Source organism: Meles meles, chromosome 4 (assembly GCF_922984935.1).
Source record: "Meles meles chromosome 4, mMelMel3.1 paternal haplotype, whole genome shotgun sequence".
NCBI classification, from domain to species: domain Eukaryota; kingdom Metazoa; phylum Chordata; class Mammalia; order Carnivora; family Mustelidae; genus Meles; species Meles meles.
The window spans coordinates 101,988,758-102,003,304 of record NC_060069.1 but is presented as its reverse complement, the minus strand read 5'-3'; the positions used below and the strand labels follow the sequence as shown (position 1 = coordinate 102,003,304).

The 14,547-nt window shown below is 40.4% G+C and overlaps 1 protein-coding gene across 1 annotated transcript in view; it reads right to left on the bottom strand.

The window, feature by feature from the left end:
- Positions 1-8,814, bottom strand: part of DRD3 (dopamine receptor D3) — a 39,052-nt gene extending 30,238 nt beyond the window's left edge. Inside the window, exons 1-2 of the mRNA XM_046003266.1 lie at positions 8,605-8,814; positions 1,875-2,179 (exon numbers count right to left, since the gene is read on the bottom strand). Coding sequence (XP_045859222.1) covers positions 1,875-2,144 — 270 coding nt within the window. The 5' untranslated portion in view covers positions 2,145-2,179; positions 8,605-8,814. The remainder of the gene's footprint in view (positions 1-1,874; positions 2,180-8,604) is intronic.
- Positions 8,815-14,547: the final 5,733 nt, after the last annotated feature.

The following is a 14,547-nucleotide window of genomic DNA, read 5'->3' as shown; positions in this document are numbered from 1 at the left end:
GATTTTCCAAAATGGTCTATCCAGAGTCCTAGAAGCAACCTCAAATGGACAGTTGAAGAGGGATCTTGAGGGGCTTTGTTATAGATACCAGAAGACTGGCTTTATGTCAGAGGCAATTAATTTAATATGTTTATTAGAGTGAAGTTCCTCATCCTGTATTTCTTTCTGACATGCAGGCTTCTGAAAGAATCCTTGAAATGTATAGGGGTGGACAGAAATACTTTGAGGTATGGGATGGTGATGTTATGAATCATTAACTAATCCATTCTGGTTGTAGCACTTTAAATCTGCCTACTCTTGAGCAGAAATCTCACATGTGTCTAACTTCTTTTCAGTCTCATTATTATTGAATGTAAAAAAAGTAAACAGCTCATTGAAACAATAGATAAGGCTACAGATGTTGTAAGCAGGAATTGCCCATCTAATGCATACATTACAAAAAAAGATTCATTTAATCATTCATACAGCAAATATTTATTTAGCACATATTATGTGCCAGGTAGTGTGTTTGGACTACAGGGGAAAAAAAAGAACAAAGACATAGCTTCTGACTTCAAGGTTGTCTCAGTCAGTTTGGGTTGATGGAAAAGTCAAGATAATTACAAGATCTTTTGCCATCAGGATTATCTTAATTGGGAAAAATTAATGTTTGGTTTTTTTCCCCTCCAACTCTTCCCTTAGCCTTTACATCTATCCCAATCAGCCCAGATGTTTTTCTGCTTTTCCTTTCCTTTTCTATTTTCTTGGTTTCTTTCCTTTATGTTTCCCTTTGAGATCATAAGTCTAATTTTAGTTCCCAGTCATTCTTTAATAGGGATACCAGCCTAGGCAGTCTATGTTTGAGGTTTTTGCTCTCCTGTGATATGTCATACTTAATTAACTGTCACCTTCACTATTAATATTAACTGAGATATTAATTTGATGAATTTTAATTTCTCTTAATCATAGCATCATTTTGAACCTTCATTGGATACCTCTTTAAAATGATACATGATACACAGTGCAGGAGAGACATATTAATAGTACATTAAAGTGTTTTTAAAAAGCTCTTTAGTAATTGCATGTTTTCCTGGTAAGACTATCTGTTTCTTGAACAGGTGTAGGCACCCTGATTCCTTTGTTAGCAAATGGATGTTTTGTCTTGATCACCTCCTGACTCTGTTTTGCACTCTCAAATGAAAATACTTTCAAATTTAAGAAATGTTTCTCTCCAGAAGAATTCTCCAGGGTCTGCTGCATTATCTGACTGGCGAGGGCTCTGTACTATTAATGGAGGCATCAAAAATATAAATGTGAAGGTTTGGTCTGTTTGGTAGCAGAGTCTGTAGAGAGCTGGTACCCAGGAGGAAAGAACTGAGAGCAAGGGTAACTAAACTAGCAAAAGAAGTCTGACCTATTTGCAGACTGTTTTTTCTCTTTTCCACTTAGTCATTAAATTTTTTTGTTTTTTCTATTATTCCTTCTGCATCTCCCCGCCCCCAACTGTTGTCCTGCATCCTTCCAGCACACCCCAACCCCTCTGTATGCATTCAAACACTGATGAAGCTGCCCACGGACTGCCTCCCTCACCCCCCACATCTTTGAGACATGACTGGCACAGAGATTAAACCTGATGCATTTTTAGGATGTGTTGCATCACTCAAGTCCAGTCACCTGGATGCTGGAGACCCAGGAGCACAATCATTCCTGGCTCCTTGGTTCTGATGTGGGCAAGTCATGTCAGATAATGGGATAAAGGGAGAGTGATGGGACCTCTCCTTCCTTCCTACTCTCAGGATCGTGGCAGGGAACATTTTGAGCCCAGAGGCCGAGAACGCAGGGAAGACAAATACAAGGACAGCCACACAGGCAGCCCGCAGGTGGGGCTCACTCACCTCCAGGTACACCACCCAGGGCATCACCAAGGTGGCCACCAGCAGGTCAGCCACGGCCAAGCTCACCACCAGGTAGTTGGTGGTGGTCTGCAAAGCCCGTTCCTTCAGCACTGCCACACACACCAGACCGTTGCCAAAGATGATAGCCAGGATCAGCGCGCAGTAGGAGAGTGCATAGTAGGTGTGCGGGCGGGCCCTGCTGGCCCCTGTGGAGTTCTCTGCCCCACAGGTGGAGTTGATCTGGCTGCTCAACTGGCTCAGAGGCGCCATAGCCCAGAGGGAGAATAGTGACCCCCGTGGGTTTCCTGGGAGGAGACAGAAAACAATGTTGGCAAAACTGGACTCTTGGAGCTTGGCTGCTTGGGTACATTTTTATGGATTACTTCAAGAAATATTTATCGAGCACTTCCTATATGCTTGGTACTGTTCTAAGCACTGGAAATACAACAATGAACAAAAGGGATAGATATTCCTGCCCTCATGCTGGGGCCCACTGGGGGAGAAGAATACAGTAAGAAAAAGATAAAGGATGTAGTATAGAGGAGAACATAGTAAGGAATGAGTTAAATAAAGGATGTGGTATGTTCGATCATGATATGCATTTCGGAGAATGATGAATCAGAGAAGGAGGTAAGGAGATGGGGAGGATTATGTGTGTGTGCATAGGCTCTCTGAGGGCAATCTTTAACCAGGATAATCAGGAAGCCCTTGTGAAGAAGGCAACACCTGAGTCAAGACCTAGAAGACATGAGGAAGACAACCACGCAGATATCTGCAGGAAGAGTGGTCAAGCAGAAGGGATAGCAGATCCAAAGGCAGGACAAGGTGGTGTGTGGAAGGCAGCAGGCAGTCCAGAGGGCTGGAGCCCAGTGAGGCAGGTACAGAGCAGAAGGGTATGAGATCAAGAGGTTGTGCAGGGCACTGAAAGAGCTGTGCTTGGTCTCTGAATGAGATGGAGAGCTGTTGCGGGATCAGAATCCCAGCTCTGTCACTCCCTACTGCTGGACCTTGGGCATGTTACTGCACCTCTCCTCTCTGAGCTTCATTTTCCTCCTCTGCAAAGTGGAGGAAACAATGGAATCCACCCCATAGGGTTTTTGTGAGGATTAATTGAGCTATTAAATATGTAAAGCATTGAAAGCTATGATACCTAGAAAGCTCTTTGTGAGCTCTTTTTCTCATACTGGACGGTTTCTTTTAGCTTCCCATCCCCCTTTCCTTGTTTTCTCACCACCCTCTTCTGTTGCCCCATCTGCCTTTTCCCCTGCCTCCCTCTGTCTCTTCCTTTAGTTTCTCATCTCTCTCTTGCATCTTGCTTGGGGCTTAGTGGGTGTGGGATGCCGGCTTGTGGGAGAAGAACTCAAGAGTAATGGAGTATAGAGACAGTGTAGTGGTTTTTATACTTAAGGAAAGATTCATGTGTGGAATTTTGTTTGAAACCTCCTAATTTTGAAAGACTGGTTGCCAATTAAAAAATGTTTAAATTCTATGAAGTCCCTTTCACCCCCCACCCACAAAACCTTACATCCATGGGCCAATGGCCCATAAGCATGAATTTTCAACTTCTGAGCCCTCACTTTTCAATAATAAGACCCAAAGAGATTAGTAACATGTCTTAAGTCATAAAGCTTATTAGTGGCAGAACTAGCATGAAGGTCTCTGATTCTTCCAAAACTCTCCTTTGGCATCTGCAAGCTGTAACAACTGTCATGTCACCATCCCACTGGGAAGAATGAATCCTTGAACTGTGGGAACTTTGGGCTTAGGGTGGGAAAGGCATCAGAGCCCCTCAGCTGCCCCTGTGACACCAGCTTCTTGGGGCCAGCCCTGAAGAAGGGACTCTGGGCTCTCACAGCCAGGTTTTTGTGTATCCAGGGAGAAGTGGGGGTGGGGAGGGAAGGTGACAAAAATCACCGTGTCTTGTAGAAAAATATGGAAATGCCTGCACATTAAAGCCTTGTGTGCTGGAAGAGGGACTCCTGCCTTGGGATCTGTGCTTTAGACGGTCCCACCTTGGACAACCTCTGTCATATCCTCCCTATAGGATGAGGTTATGCCCTCCCACAATGCCAATGAGCACATCCAACAAGAGTCCACTCTCTCATTCTAAACCACATTCTGGGCACCAGGATCACAGAATTCTCTGCTCAAACTGCATGGAGCCTGTTTCCAAAGCCCTATTCTGGATCTGTCCACCTGAGTGTAGGCTGTGTCATGGATATTTGGGACCCCTGAGCTTAAGGGGTGGCTCTTTGGGGGAGCTCAGATGAGAAGCTTGGGTACAGCCTGAAGTGGGGAGAGAAGAGGATGGAGTCCCCGGGGCAGGATTTGGGGTGGAAGGCAGCATCTCCTGCCCTCTCACATTTTGTTTTGAACTCTTAGGGACCAGGAATCCTAAATTTAAACCCGGCCTTCCAGATGGTTACAGAGGTATAGTTTTCAAGGCAGGAGTATTAAACATCTTATTCACTGCTTTGGGTTATAACTAAAATACTTAGAAATGGAGTATATGCCCCTCCATGAGAACACTTGCTCCAGGCAGAGGTAGAGGCTGGCTTGGTGGCCAGGCTTTGCTCTCAATCCTGGTGTCTGCAGTTCCCCGTCAATGAGGGAATTGGCCTAATCATGATTGTCATTTTGTGTCTCATTTTGAAATGTTTCATCCTGGAATGTGTAAGTGTGAAAATGAACAAATGATTGTAAGGGGCCGACTTGGAATGAATTCAGAGAATTATTTTAAAAGAAGATTGTTCTTTATCTTGGCACACTATTTGTACTCAATAAATTTTAAAACATAATAATAGTTTCTGATAATAATTATAATTTTCTCATTATTTGGAAAGGGCAGCTGCTACCCTGGAGATAGGAAAGCTGCTGCCAAGAGCTTTTTGAAAAATATAATGCTTTCTGATTGTTGACGGATATTTCTACCTTTGAGGCCAGCTCAGACCCAGAACACCTTTCCTTCTGCAGCTGGACCAGTTGGGAAAACAGCAGCCAGAAATCAGTCTTCCATGGGATCTGTAGTTGGCTACTGAAGTCTTAGCCTGATCTCACCTGATAGGTAAGATGGAATCACAAAACCTTGGTTTATCTGTTACCATCTTTGACTTTTTACCCTGTTGAGGTTTGACAGCTACTTAAAAATAGTGCAGCTGAGTGTCAATGGCTAATTAAACAAAGGGAAGCCCTCAACTCTGAAAATCAATTGGGAGCCTGATGTTGGAATCATAATTGGATGGATTTCTGATTTATTATTGTTTTTGCATTGTACTGTCTCTGGTCTCAGGTTCTGTGTAGTAGCAGGTGGGTGTAAGCCTTGGTTGTCCAGGCAGTTCCTAATGAGTTGATGTGGGAGATGGAAGCAGCAAGTGAGTGAGAGCCTGGATTACTCCCCACCTCTCAGCTAATTGTTTCCACTCTCTCCCTCCTTAGAGCTTTCTTTCATCTTTTTTTTTCCCCTTTAAACCAGTATTGCTTATATAACACAGAGCTGGGTTGGGATTTTTCCTTTCTTTTTCCCTCTGATAAATATATTACCAGATATCAAACTGGTTTCTGTTAGGAAAAAGCAGGAAGCCTGGAGAATTTGTTAACTTAACCACTGTTTAAGTAATTCATACTGATAGCCTGGTCTCCTCATCAGCAAAATGTGGACATCATACCCACTTCATGGGGTTATTGCGAAGATCAAGTAATATTATATATGTCCAGTCTTGGCACTGATGGCAGCTGGGGCTGGATAGTTCTTTTGGAAGTGGGCATTGCAGGATGTTTAGCAACACTCCCCTTCACCCAGGTGTGACAACCAAAAATTTCTCCAGACACTGTCAAATATCCCTCGTGGGACAAAATTATTCTCTCAATTGAGAATCATGACTCTAGCATAATGTCTAACACGAGCACTTGAAGTACTGTGTCTTTTATTATTAAAGGGGAAGTGGGAATAAGTGAAGGGGTCAAGTAAGCTCCAGTTGCAGAGTGGCTAATGGACTTGGAAATTAAGAGATTACTGGTGACCTCAGCAAAGAGTATTAGTAGTTAAGAATGGATGAGCAGAGAGAAAATGGAGAAGGCAAGGACCAGAAGATTATGGCTGGTCTTACTCTTTTAAGATTCATTATATATAACACTACTCACAAATTTTAATAAACCTTTCAACTTCTTACAAAGTATTGATTTACCTTGGTCTTTATAGTTTATTCTAGCATCTCTGAAAGTGAGTGCATAATTTATTTTAAAGAGCAGAGGGACAGAGAGTAGTCAGGTCCCCATCAGCTATGACATACATCCTGCTTTACTGATATTCCCTCAGTGCTGAGCTATATTCTGCCTAGAACGTTTGTGGGGTATCTCCTTGGCACTTGGTTGCATACCAGGCATGTTAGAAAGATACTCATTAAGGTTTACCAGGTCTTAATTATTTGTTCCCTTTCCTTAAGAATACTGAATTGGGCAAAAACCAAAACCAATAAAAAACAAAAGCACTTGAATTCTCAATTTCCTTCTGAAGACAGTAGTCACCATCTCTTCTGTTTACTACTGTGTAGTGGGTACCTGGACTTTATCTCATTTTAACATTTGTAGTAGCCCTGAAGGTGGATATTGATATCTCCTTTTTATAGACTGAAAAGCTGAGTCTAAATTTTCTTAAGATTATATCATATGTAGGGAGCTGTATTGAGCCTAGCTTTGATCTTGGGTCTCCTTAAATAACAAATTCACAACTTATTTAATGTGTCTGTGGACATTGACGTATGGAGATGTTTCCAATTAGAGCTGTTTTTTCCTAAACTCAGAACACAACACCTTAAAATCAGGATTCTGTGACCAGATCTTCACTTGCATCAGATCCCTGTCTTCTGCCCTCAGTTACATCCTGATCTCTAGTCTGCAAAGCTTTTCTGGTTCTGGGCTTCAATGCAGACTTTCTATATTGGCTGAAAAAGTTAATAATTATAGCTAAAATTTATAATCATTATCATAGTTAAGCCTCACAGCAACCTGATAGAGAAAGTAGGTGCTATTATTACCCCCATTTTGCAGGTGAAGAAAGTAGGTAATAGAAAGGTTAATTATCTTGCTGGGGTCATACAACAATAAATGATGGAGCTCATTCAACTCTATCTGTTTCTAGACCTTACATTTTTAACTACTCCACTATTGGGGTAAGGGAGACAAACTTGAAATGGAGATGCATTTTAAAACCTTGCTTTTTCAGAGCACCTGACCAAGCCCTGTGAGAAGTCAAAGCAGGTGCACACTGCACATAGAAACAGTGGGAGTTCATTGTCATTATTATTAGAGGCAGTCTTTAGCATTTCTATGGCACTTTATTCTTGAAAATTGCTGTCTAGTTTACTTTCCTAATGAAGATTCACAAGTGCATTAAAATACATAGCATATTTATATATTTAGGCATATTTACATTGTTGGCAAATGCGCGGAGAAAAACCATAGCTGGCAGCCAAGGTTATATACATTTTTGTCTCTAATTAAACCTGCTCCATTAGGCAGAGAATTCCCACCTTCCCTAACAACTTTGAATCACCAACCATTTTATCATTTTAATCAGAGATAAAATGGAAAGTCAATGGATCAGTCAATCAATAAGCAAACATTAATCAATGGCAAACCTCAGTGCATTAGATATTGAATTTAATAATGAGTAAGATCTATCTTGTATTTGCTTTAATTCATAATCCATAATAAGCAGGCTTCTTTATAGATGCTTTAATATCAAGCATTCATTTGGATACTGTCAGTATTTTCCTTGCTTGACACGCTTGCTCACTGCTAACCATGCAGACCTTTGAAAATGTTCAACAAAAATAAACAAGTGTCTGAGGAAGATTTTTTCATATCATATTTGCTTCTCTTTGGCTCCAAGAGATCCAGTGGTGTGTCAAGCAGCAATTCTTCACACATACCTAAGGACAGACATTTTACTGACCTTTTAGTATCAGTAAGAAAAGGGCTTCCCCTATAAAGTACAAAGAGACATGCAGAATGAGTGTTAAATCCAAGTCCCACTCTGCTATTGCTGCTTTATTATTTCTGCATGCATTTTGATAGTATTCGATTAAACTAAATGCATGAACTGGAACAAATACCTAATTGCAACAACTTCTGTTGACCCAATAAGCTACAATAAATAATGAAAGTCCAACAATTAAAAAACAATATCCTCAAAATCATATGCTATCCTTAAAGAAAATATACACAATCATCATCTCAAGTACTGCATAACTCTGTTGGGAATAATTGGATTCTGACTTGGAAACAGCCTGACTTTAAATAGACCATTGAAAACAGTGCCTCTCCAAACCCTCAGCCCAGGATTACCAGGATGCTAAATTGGGGAGTTTAAAATTGTAAGTTAAAATAACTTACAATTAAGTAAGACCCTTAAGGGGAATACAATCAACTTCCATACAAATCCCAGGGATAGTAATACCTTTTTATTTTCCATTTAATTCTGCCTTGATAGAGCTTCTAGAGCCCATGAGGATCTAATTTTGGGGGAAAAAGAGAAAGAGAACAGGTTTCTATTGTCAAAAATGAGGAAAAAAATTGAAAACAGCTTCTTTAGGATTTCAGGTTTTTAAATAAGAGAGGGTGCAGAGTTTTAATGTGTATTCGTAGAGAACCACAGAACCCCAAGCTGATTAAATAACCTTCCAGGAAAATGCTGTGCATTAAATTAGAAACAAAAAGAAAAATTACTTACCCTGAAAATTTCTTCTGATTTCTGGAGACTGTGGAGTTTAGCACCTCAGTGGCTGCCTTCACTTACTGACAGCAGACATGCCCAAGCAAAGCAAACTTTGCCTTTCCAAGGACACCGAAACTGTGGAAATGAACAGAAAGAAAATCACCCATTTTTGCCTCTAAGGTGAAATCACTTGTGGGCTGCTCTTACAGCCTTCCTATTAGACCTTACTGCATGCTTCATAGCTGCTTTCAAATCCATGCGTTTCCTCTAGAGGATTTGGGAGGGACCCTAAACTGATCTGTGTCGGGGTTAGCCCTTCGGAGGCTCTGTCCTTGGTGCTGAAAGCGAGGTGTAGCAGGCAGAAGCAGGATCTGTTTTCTATCTGTCTCTCTTTTCCCTCTGAGCTTCTATCTGCTGCGTGCTATGTTTTTTTAGTACATGTGTGTATCCCCCTCAGTGCTCTTTTTATCCGTTATTCTACTGTCTTTCCTTCTATGCTTTAATTTCTCTTGAATAACTCTAACCTTCCTCAGCTTAATTGCCGGGGCAGCTTTTGGTGGGTGTAAAGATGATCGCTACAGAAGAAGCAACAGATCAACAAATTGATACCACAAGTGGTTAATAAAAATCTGTAAAATTTAAAACACAATTGACAGAATAATTGAACTTGGAGGTGTAAGCCTGTCTGGGAAAAGAAGGTTAAAGGAAATATATTACAGTGGAAGTAAAACTGAGGCGTGGAATATAACTGGTGATAAAAAGATGAGATAAGCTTAATACGGTGAGAAATGTGAAATATTTGTTTAGCAGCACTCCATGCATTCAGAAAACTCTACAAAAACATTTGCTGATTCGTTCTCACTGCTTTTCTGAAGTATATGTGAATAAGCTTTCTTAACTCAACTTTAGAACTAGCTGAAGTGGGATGCAATTAAGGGCAACACCAGTAAGTCTCTGAAGCAGCACTAGAACTTAATATTACCATGGTCACCTATTCATATAACATCTTACCATGGAATCTTAACTATTCCTTGTTCTCCTGTTTTTGAGCTCTTCTTCCTTCAGACAGGGTGGCAAGTCTTTCACTCCTTTCTCTGCCAACAGTGGATGTGCTTGGCAGCTGCAGTGCCGGCAGTCATGGGGAGTCCAGTCCGAGCCTGACTATGATGGAGACCTCTGCTGGTTGAGAAAGAAGCAGCAGTAGCAACAAGGTTTAAATATGGCTATTCCTAACAACCACATTAATTGAGCATATACTATTAATCAGTCATTTTGATTCACTCTCTCTTTTAATCTTTTCAACAACCCTAAAAGGTAGGTATTATTTTTATGTCCCTAGTTTACATGTAGGAAAACTGAGGCTTAGAGAGGTTAACATAGTTTCTGAAGGTCACGCAGCTAACAAATAGTGGAGCCCGGATTTGGATCCAGACGTCTTAATTCCGGAGCATGTTCTCTTAACCACTGTGCTATAATTCTTCAAAAGATGAAAATTTTAGATTTCCCAGGAGACTGACAATATGTCATAGAGAATAATAATTATAATGACAAAGATGATGATATCAATCATACAATATTTGTATGGTGACTAATAATTTATAAAGCATTTTCTCATTCATGTTCTTGTCTGCATCTTATATAAATCCTCATGAACCCTATTTTTACAGAGGCTGTTATGGATTGAATTATATCCCTCATCCTTCATTCCCCCCAAATTCATATACTAAAATCCTTAACTTCAGAATATGACTATATTTAGAGATAAAATCTTAAAAGAAGTGACTAAGTTAAAATGTCCTTAATCCAATCTGACTGGTGTCTTTATAAGAAGTCAAAGACACACACAGAGAAAAAGCCACATGAGAAGGCAGCCATCTATAAGCCAAGGAAAGAGGCCTCAGAAGGAACCAAACCTGCTGATGTGTTGAACTAGAATTTCTAGCCTCCAGAACTGTGAAAAAATTAATTTATGTTGTTTAAGCTACCCAGCCCGTGGTATTTTGTTATGTCATCCCTAGGAAACTAGTACAGAAGCTTAGAAAGAGTAGAACCCGTTATTGAAGGTTGCTCATGATTCATAGGGCATACATACATTGCTATGTGACATAACCGTAATGAATGTGCCCTAAAGCTAGAACTCCCAGCTTGAATGTGAACCCTTAGTCTCTTCTACTGTGGGTCAGGGGATCAAGAGAATAGGTACTGTCCAGGGTTGGTATGTCTGATTTGTAGAATTGGAGAGAGTGTGTGAGTAGATTGAAGCAGCAGGATAATTAAAGTTCAAGGTCTTGGGCACCTGGGTGGCTCATTTATTTAGGCATCTGACTTCTACTCATGTCATGATCTCGGGGTCCTGGGATAAATCTTGTGTTGGGCTCCCTGCTCAGCACAGAATCTGCTTGTCACTCTGTCTCTTTCCCTCTGCCGCTCCCTCCACTCATGCTCATGCTCATGCTCAATCTCTCTCTCTCAAATAAATAAATAAAATAGTTTTTTTTTAAAAAAGGTCTTAACCGCTCATTTTCAGTACCATGGTTCCACCTTTGAGTATCCTATGTTTATTTTCTTAAACATTTGAAGATACTGTGTCTTATAATAATGTTGTTCTGATAATACATGAATGTAGCAGGGAAGGCCACATTTCTAAACTTTCTTTGTTGTGATTCCATGGTATATCCTCACAGGGCAACCATAAATGTTGCTTGCAAATCTTTCCTCAACATTTTTGCTATGCTTTTTTGAGGCAAAGTTCAAAGGAAGATAATGAGTAATGAACATGCTTATTCTCATTTTATATAGGACCAGTGGGTGGAGGAGTTAACTGCTATGCCCAAAGTCATAGATCTAGGCAGTCCTCAGGCTGGATCAGGTGGCTCGCTGGTAGACTCCCTGACTGCCTTGGTGAATAGGAGGGGATTGGTGTAGGAAATGAAAGGAGGTGGTGAGTGAGGCAGTCCTTTCTTTCAGGACATCCCTGTAGGTGAAGATCAGCAATTGCTCCTTTTAATCTGGCACTTTTCATTCATACAACATTGAACAAGTTTAATTATTTTAAGTAAATGGAAGTCTTATTCATGATTGGCATTGAAGATTTTGAGATCTGCCTTCTGGGAAGAACTCCAGGACGCCTACAGAACAGACATCTTTGGGCAAAAATCAAGAAAAATGCAGATCATTTTCCTCATCTTCCTTCCAGGAACCCATCTCAGTAGCATGACTGGAACTTTCTCATGTACCAGCCAACAGTGCTTCATGAGGGAACTTTTTATCTCTTGAACCTGCAATGCGAAATTTAGAGCAAGAGTTAAGAGGCAGTGGGTTTATGATACATAGGCATGCTCAGTGGTTTTGTTTTAAGGGGAATTGGTATGAAACTTGTGGTAGAAGTATTTCCCTCTCAGTTTTGTAGTGCTGTTCCAGGGTAGCAATTGTTTGGTTTCATCATTGGAGTCTTACTTTCAGCACCAAAGATCAAGTGCAACATGGCTTTTTTGGCACCACTTTAAACTTGCACAGAGCTCATAGTCAGCAAGACAGTATGGATACCCAATGTGGAGGCGTGGGGAGCCAATTTAGAAGGCCTTGCATGAACAGAAGAACATTTTGTTTCCATGTTTCACCACAAGTAGCATTTCTCACTGTGAGAAGGAAGATTTGATTATGATGATCTTCAATTGCATGAGTACCGATCTAGCTACCTGGTGTGTTTTTCACTGGAATCAGGCCTCATGTTGCAGAGTTCAAATGTAAGTTGGCAAATGCAGTAAGTGGTCCAGACAGTATGGTTGCTTCCTCCTGATCCCAGCCCCTATTCTTCTCCAATGACACTGTGGTCTCATCATAGATGAGAACTGTCTGAGGAAAGCCTTTGGTCTAATATTTGGATTCACTCTGCTGCTGTCATAAATTATTTGAAAAAGAAAAATAGCTCAAGTGATTTATTATTGGTCAGTACAAGGCTTCAATCTTGATTCCTTTCTACCAGAGAATGGCAGTAAATAACAGGTTAGGCTTCCCAACCAATCAGATTGGTATCCACTCCACTCTTTTACAGGTAGCACAGTGAGGGTAAGGAAGAAAATGATAGTCGTCTTTATATTCAGATCTACTGTTCTATGTGCTTGTATCCTACTTCCTTTTTTTATGTACACCCTTCTTCACTTTTCCAACTATTTTCTTCCTGTTTTTTTCTCCCCTATATCAGATAATCTTTTATTATTCTAGATTTCCTCAATTTCTTCCAATGTAGTCTATATTTCTTTTCTTCTTCCCCAAAATACATATAAATGGGAATGGGGTTAGGCTAGAATTAGAAAATTTCTATCATGATTAACTTATCATTTGCTCAAAAGGATTTTGGGTTGATGAGTATGGCAAATTATATTTCCCAAAGATGACCACAATTGTATTTCCCATCCCTCACGTTCTTTGGGAATTTTGTCACTTTACCATCAAGAGGTAGAGTCTCACGTCTCTCTTCCTGAGCCTGACAGGCCTTTGTAACTGCCTTAACTAATGAATAATGGCAAAAGGGGCTCTACGTTATTTCTGAGGCCAGGCCATGAAAATGCCATGCACTTCCATTTTGTTTTCCTGAGACACTTGCTTTTGGAACTCAGTCATCATGCTATGAGAAAGCCCAACCAGGCTATGGAGGGGCCTACATGGAGAGGAACAAAGATGATCGTCCCACAGACCTGGCTGTGCTGCCAGCTGAATGCCAGCTTCAACCTGCCACCCATAAGAGTGAGTCATTTTGAAAGTGCCTCCTCCAATCTTCTACTGAAGTGTCCCGGTTGAGAGCATGTGGAACAGAGACAAGCTTTCATGGCAAAGCTCTGCCTTAATTTCAGATTCATGAGCAAAATAAATGTTTGATACTGTTTTAAGTTAATAATTTTATTGCGTAGCAATAGATAATAGATACACCGAGACTCAGTTTTTCTTGAATTTGTTGTATTTAGTAGTCAGAAAAGCACAACTCAAATTCCATCAAATCCCATCACATTTTGAAACAATTACCGATTTGTTATTTAGTGTGTTTTGTTTGAATCTCAGATGCTGTGTTTGTCTTAGAAGTATTATAAAACCTTATTACTCAAAGTATGGACCATGGACCAACATCAGCTTCACTTTGGAAGCTGCTAGAAATGGAGAATTTTAGACCCCACACCAGACTTCCTGAATCCAGAATCTGCATTCTTAACAAGATGCTCAGGATATTCACTGACGTTTGAGAAACACTGGTATAAAGAACAAGCTTGTAAAACAGGTTGCAGAGGTAGACACTAGACAGTTTATTATTTGCTTTTATTGCCACCCTAGAAGTCAGGAGTCTGTATGTATGGGAGGTGGGGAATGAAGGAAATGGAGGACAAGTGTTAAAACAGAAGTAGAAATGGGTGGGAAGGTGAGGACCTGGGAGCTGAAAAGGGGCCTTGAGACGCTAGATTGTGTGAGGCCTGTTTCAATAGTTTCTCTTTTGGGGGTTTGGGATATTATGACGAATAAGATGGAGGGATAGTAGAGGTACTTTACTTTTTTCATAATTGACAACATTATATTGTAGAATAGACTGTGCTTTTCTTGAAAATAATATATATGTTTATTTTGTAAAAACAATTTTAAAGCCCTTTAGGAATTCCCAGGAGGAAATGTTCTCTGAGATTGGAAATACACTATTATTATTGTTGCCATAAGTTGGGGTTTGAGTGTTCACACACCATGCCTCTCTTAGGTAAGTGACTTTATAATGGTTTGATCCCTGCCCTAGAGTACAAAGGAGCCCATTTATCTTCATATCTGATTTTTCAAGATACTCGGCATGTATAAAGTATATCTATAGTCTGTTCTCTACGGGTTACATTTTCTAATCCTCAAAAGTTTAGTTCTTACCAGCAGACAAGACTTGTAGAACTTTGTATGTTAATGACAATAATTTTGCATTCAGTGGTAGCT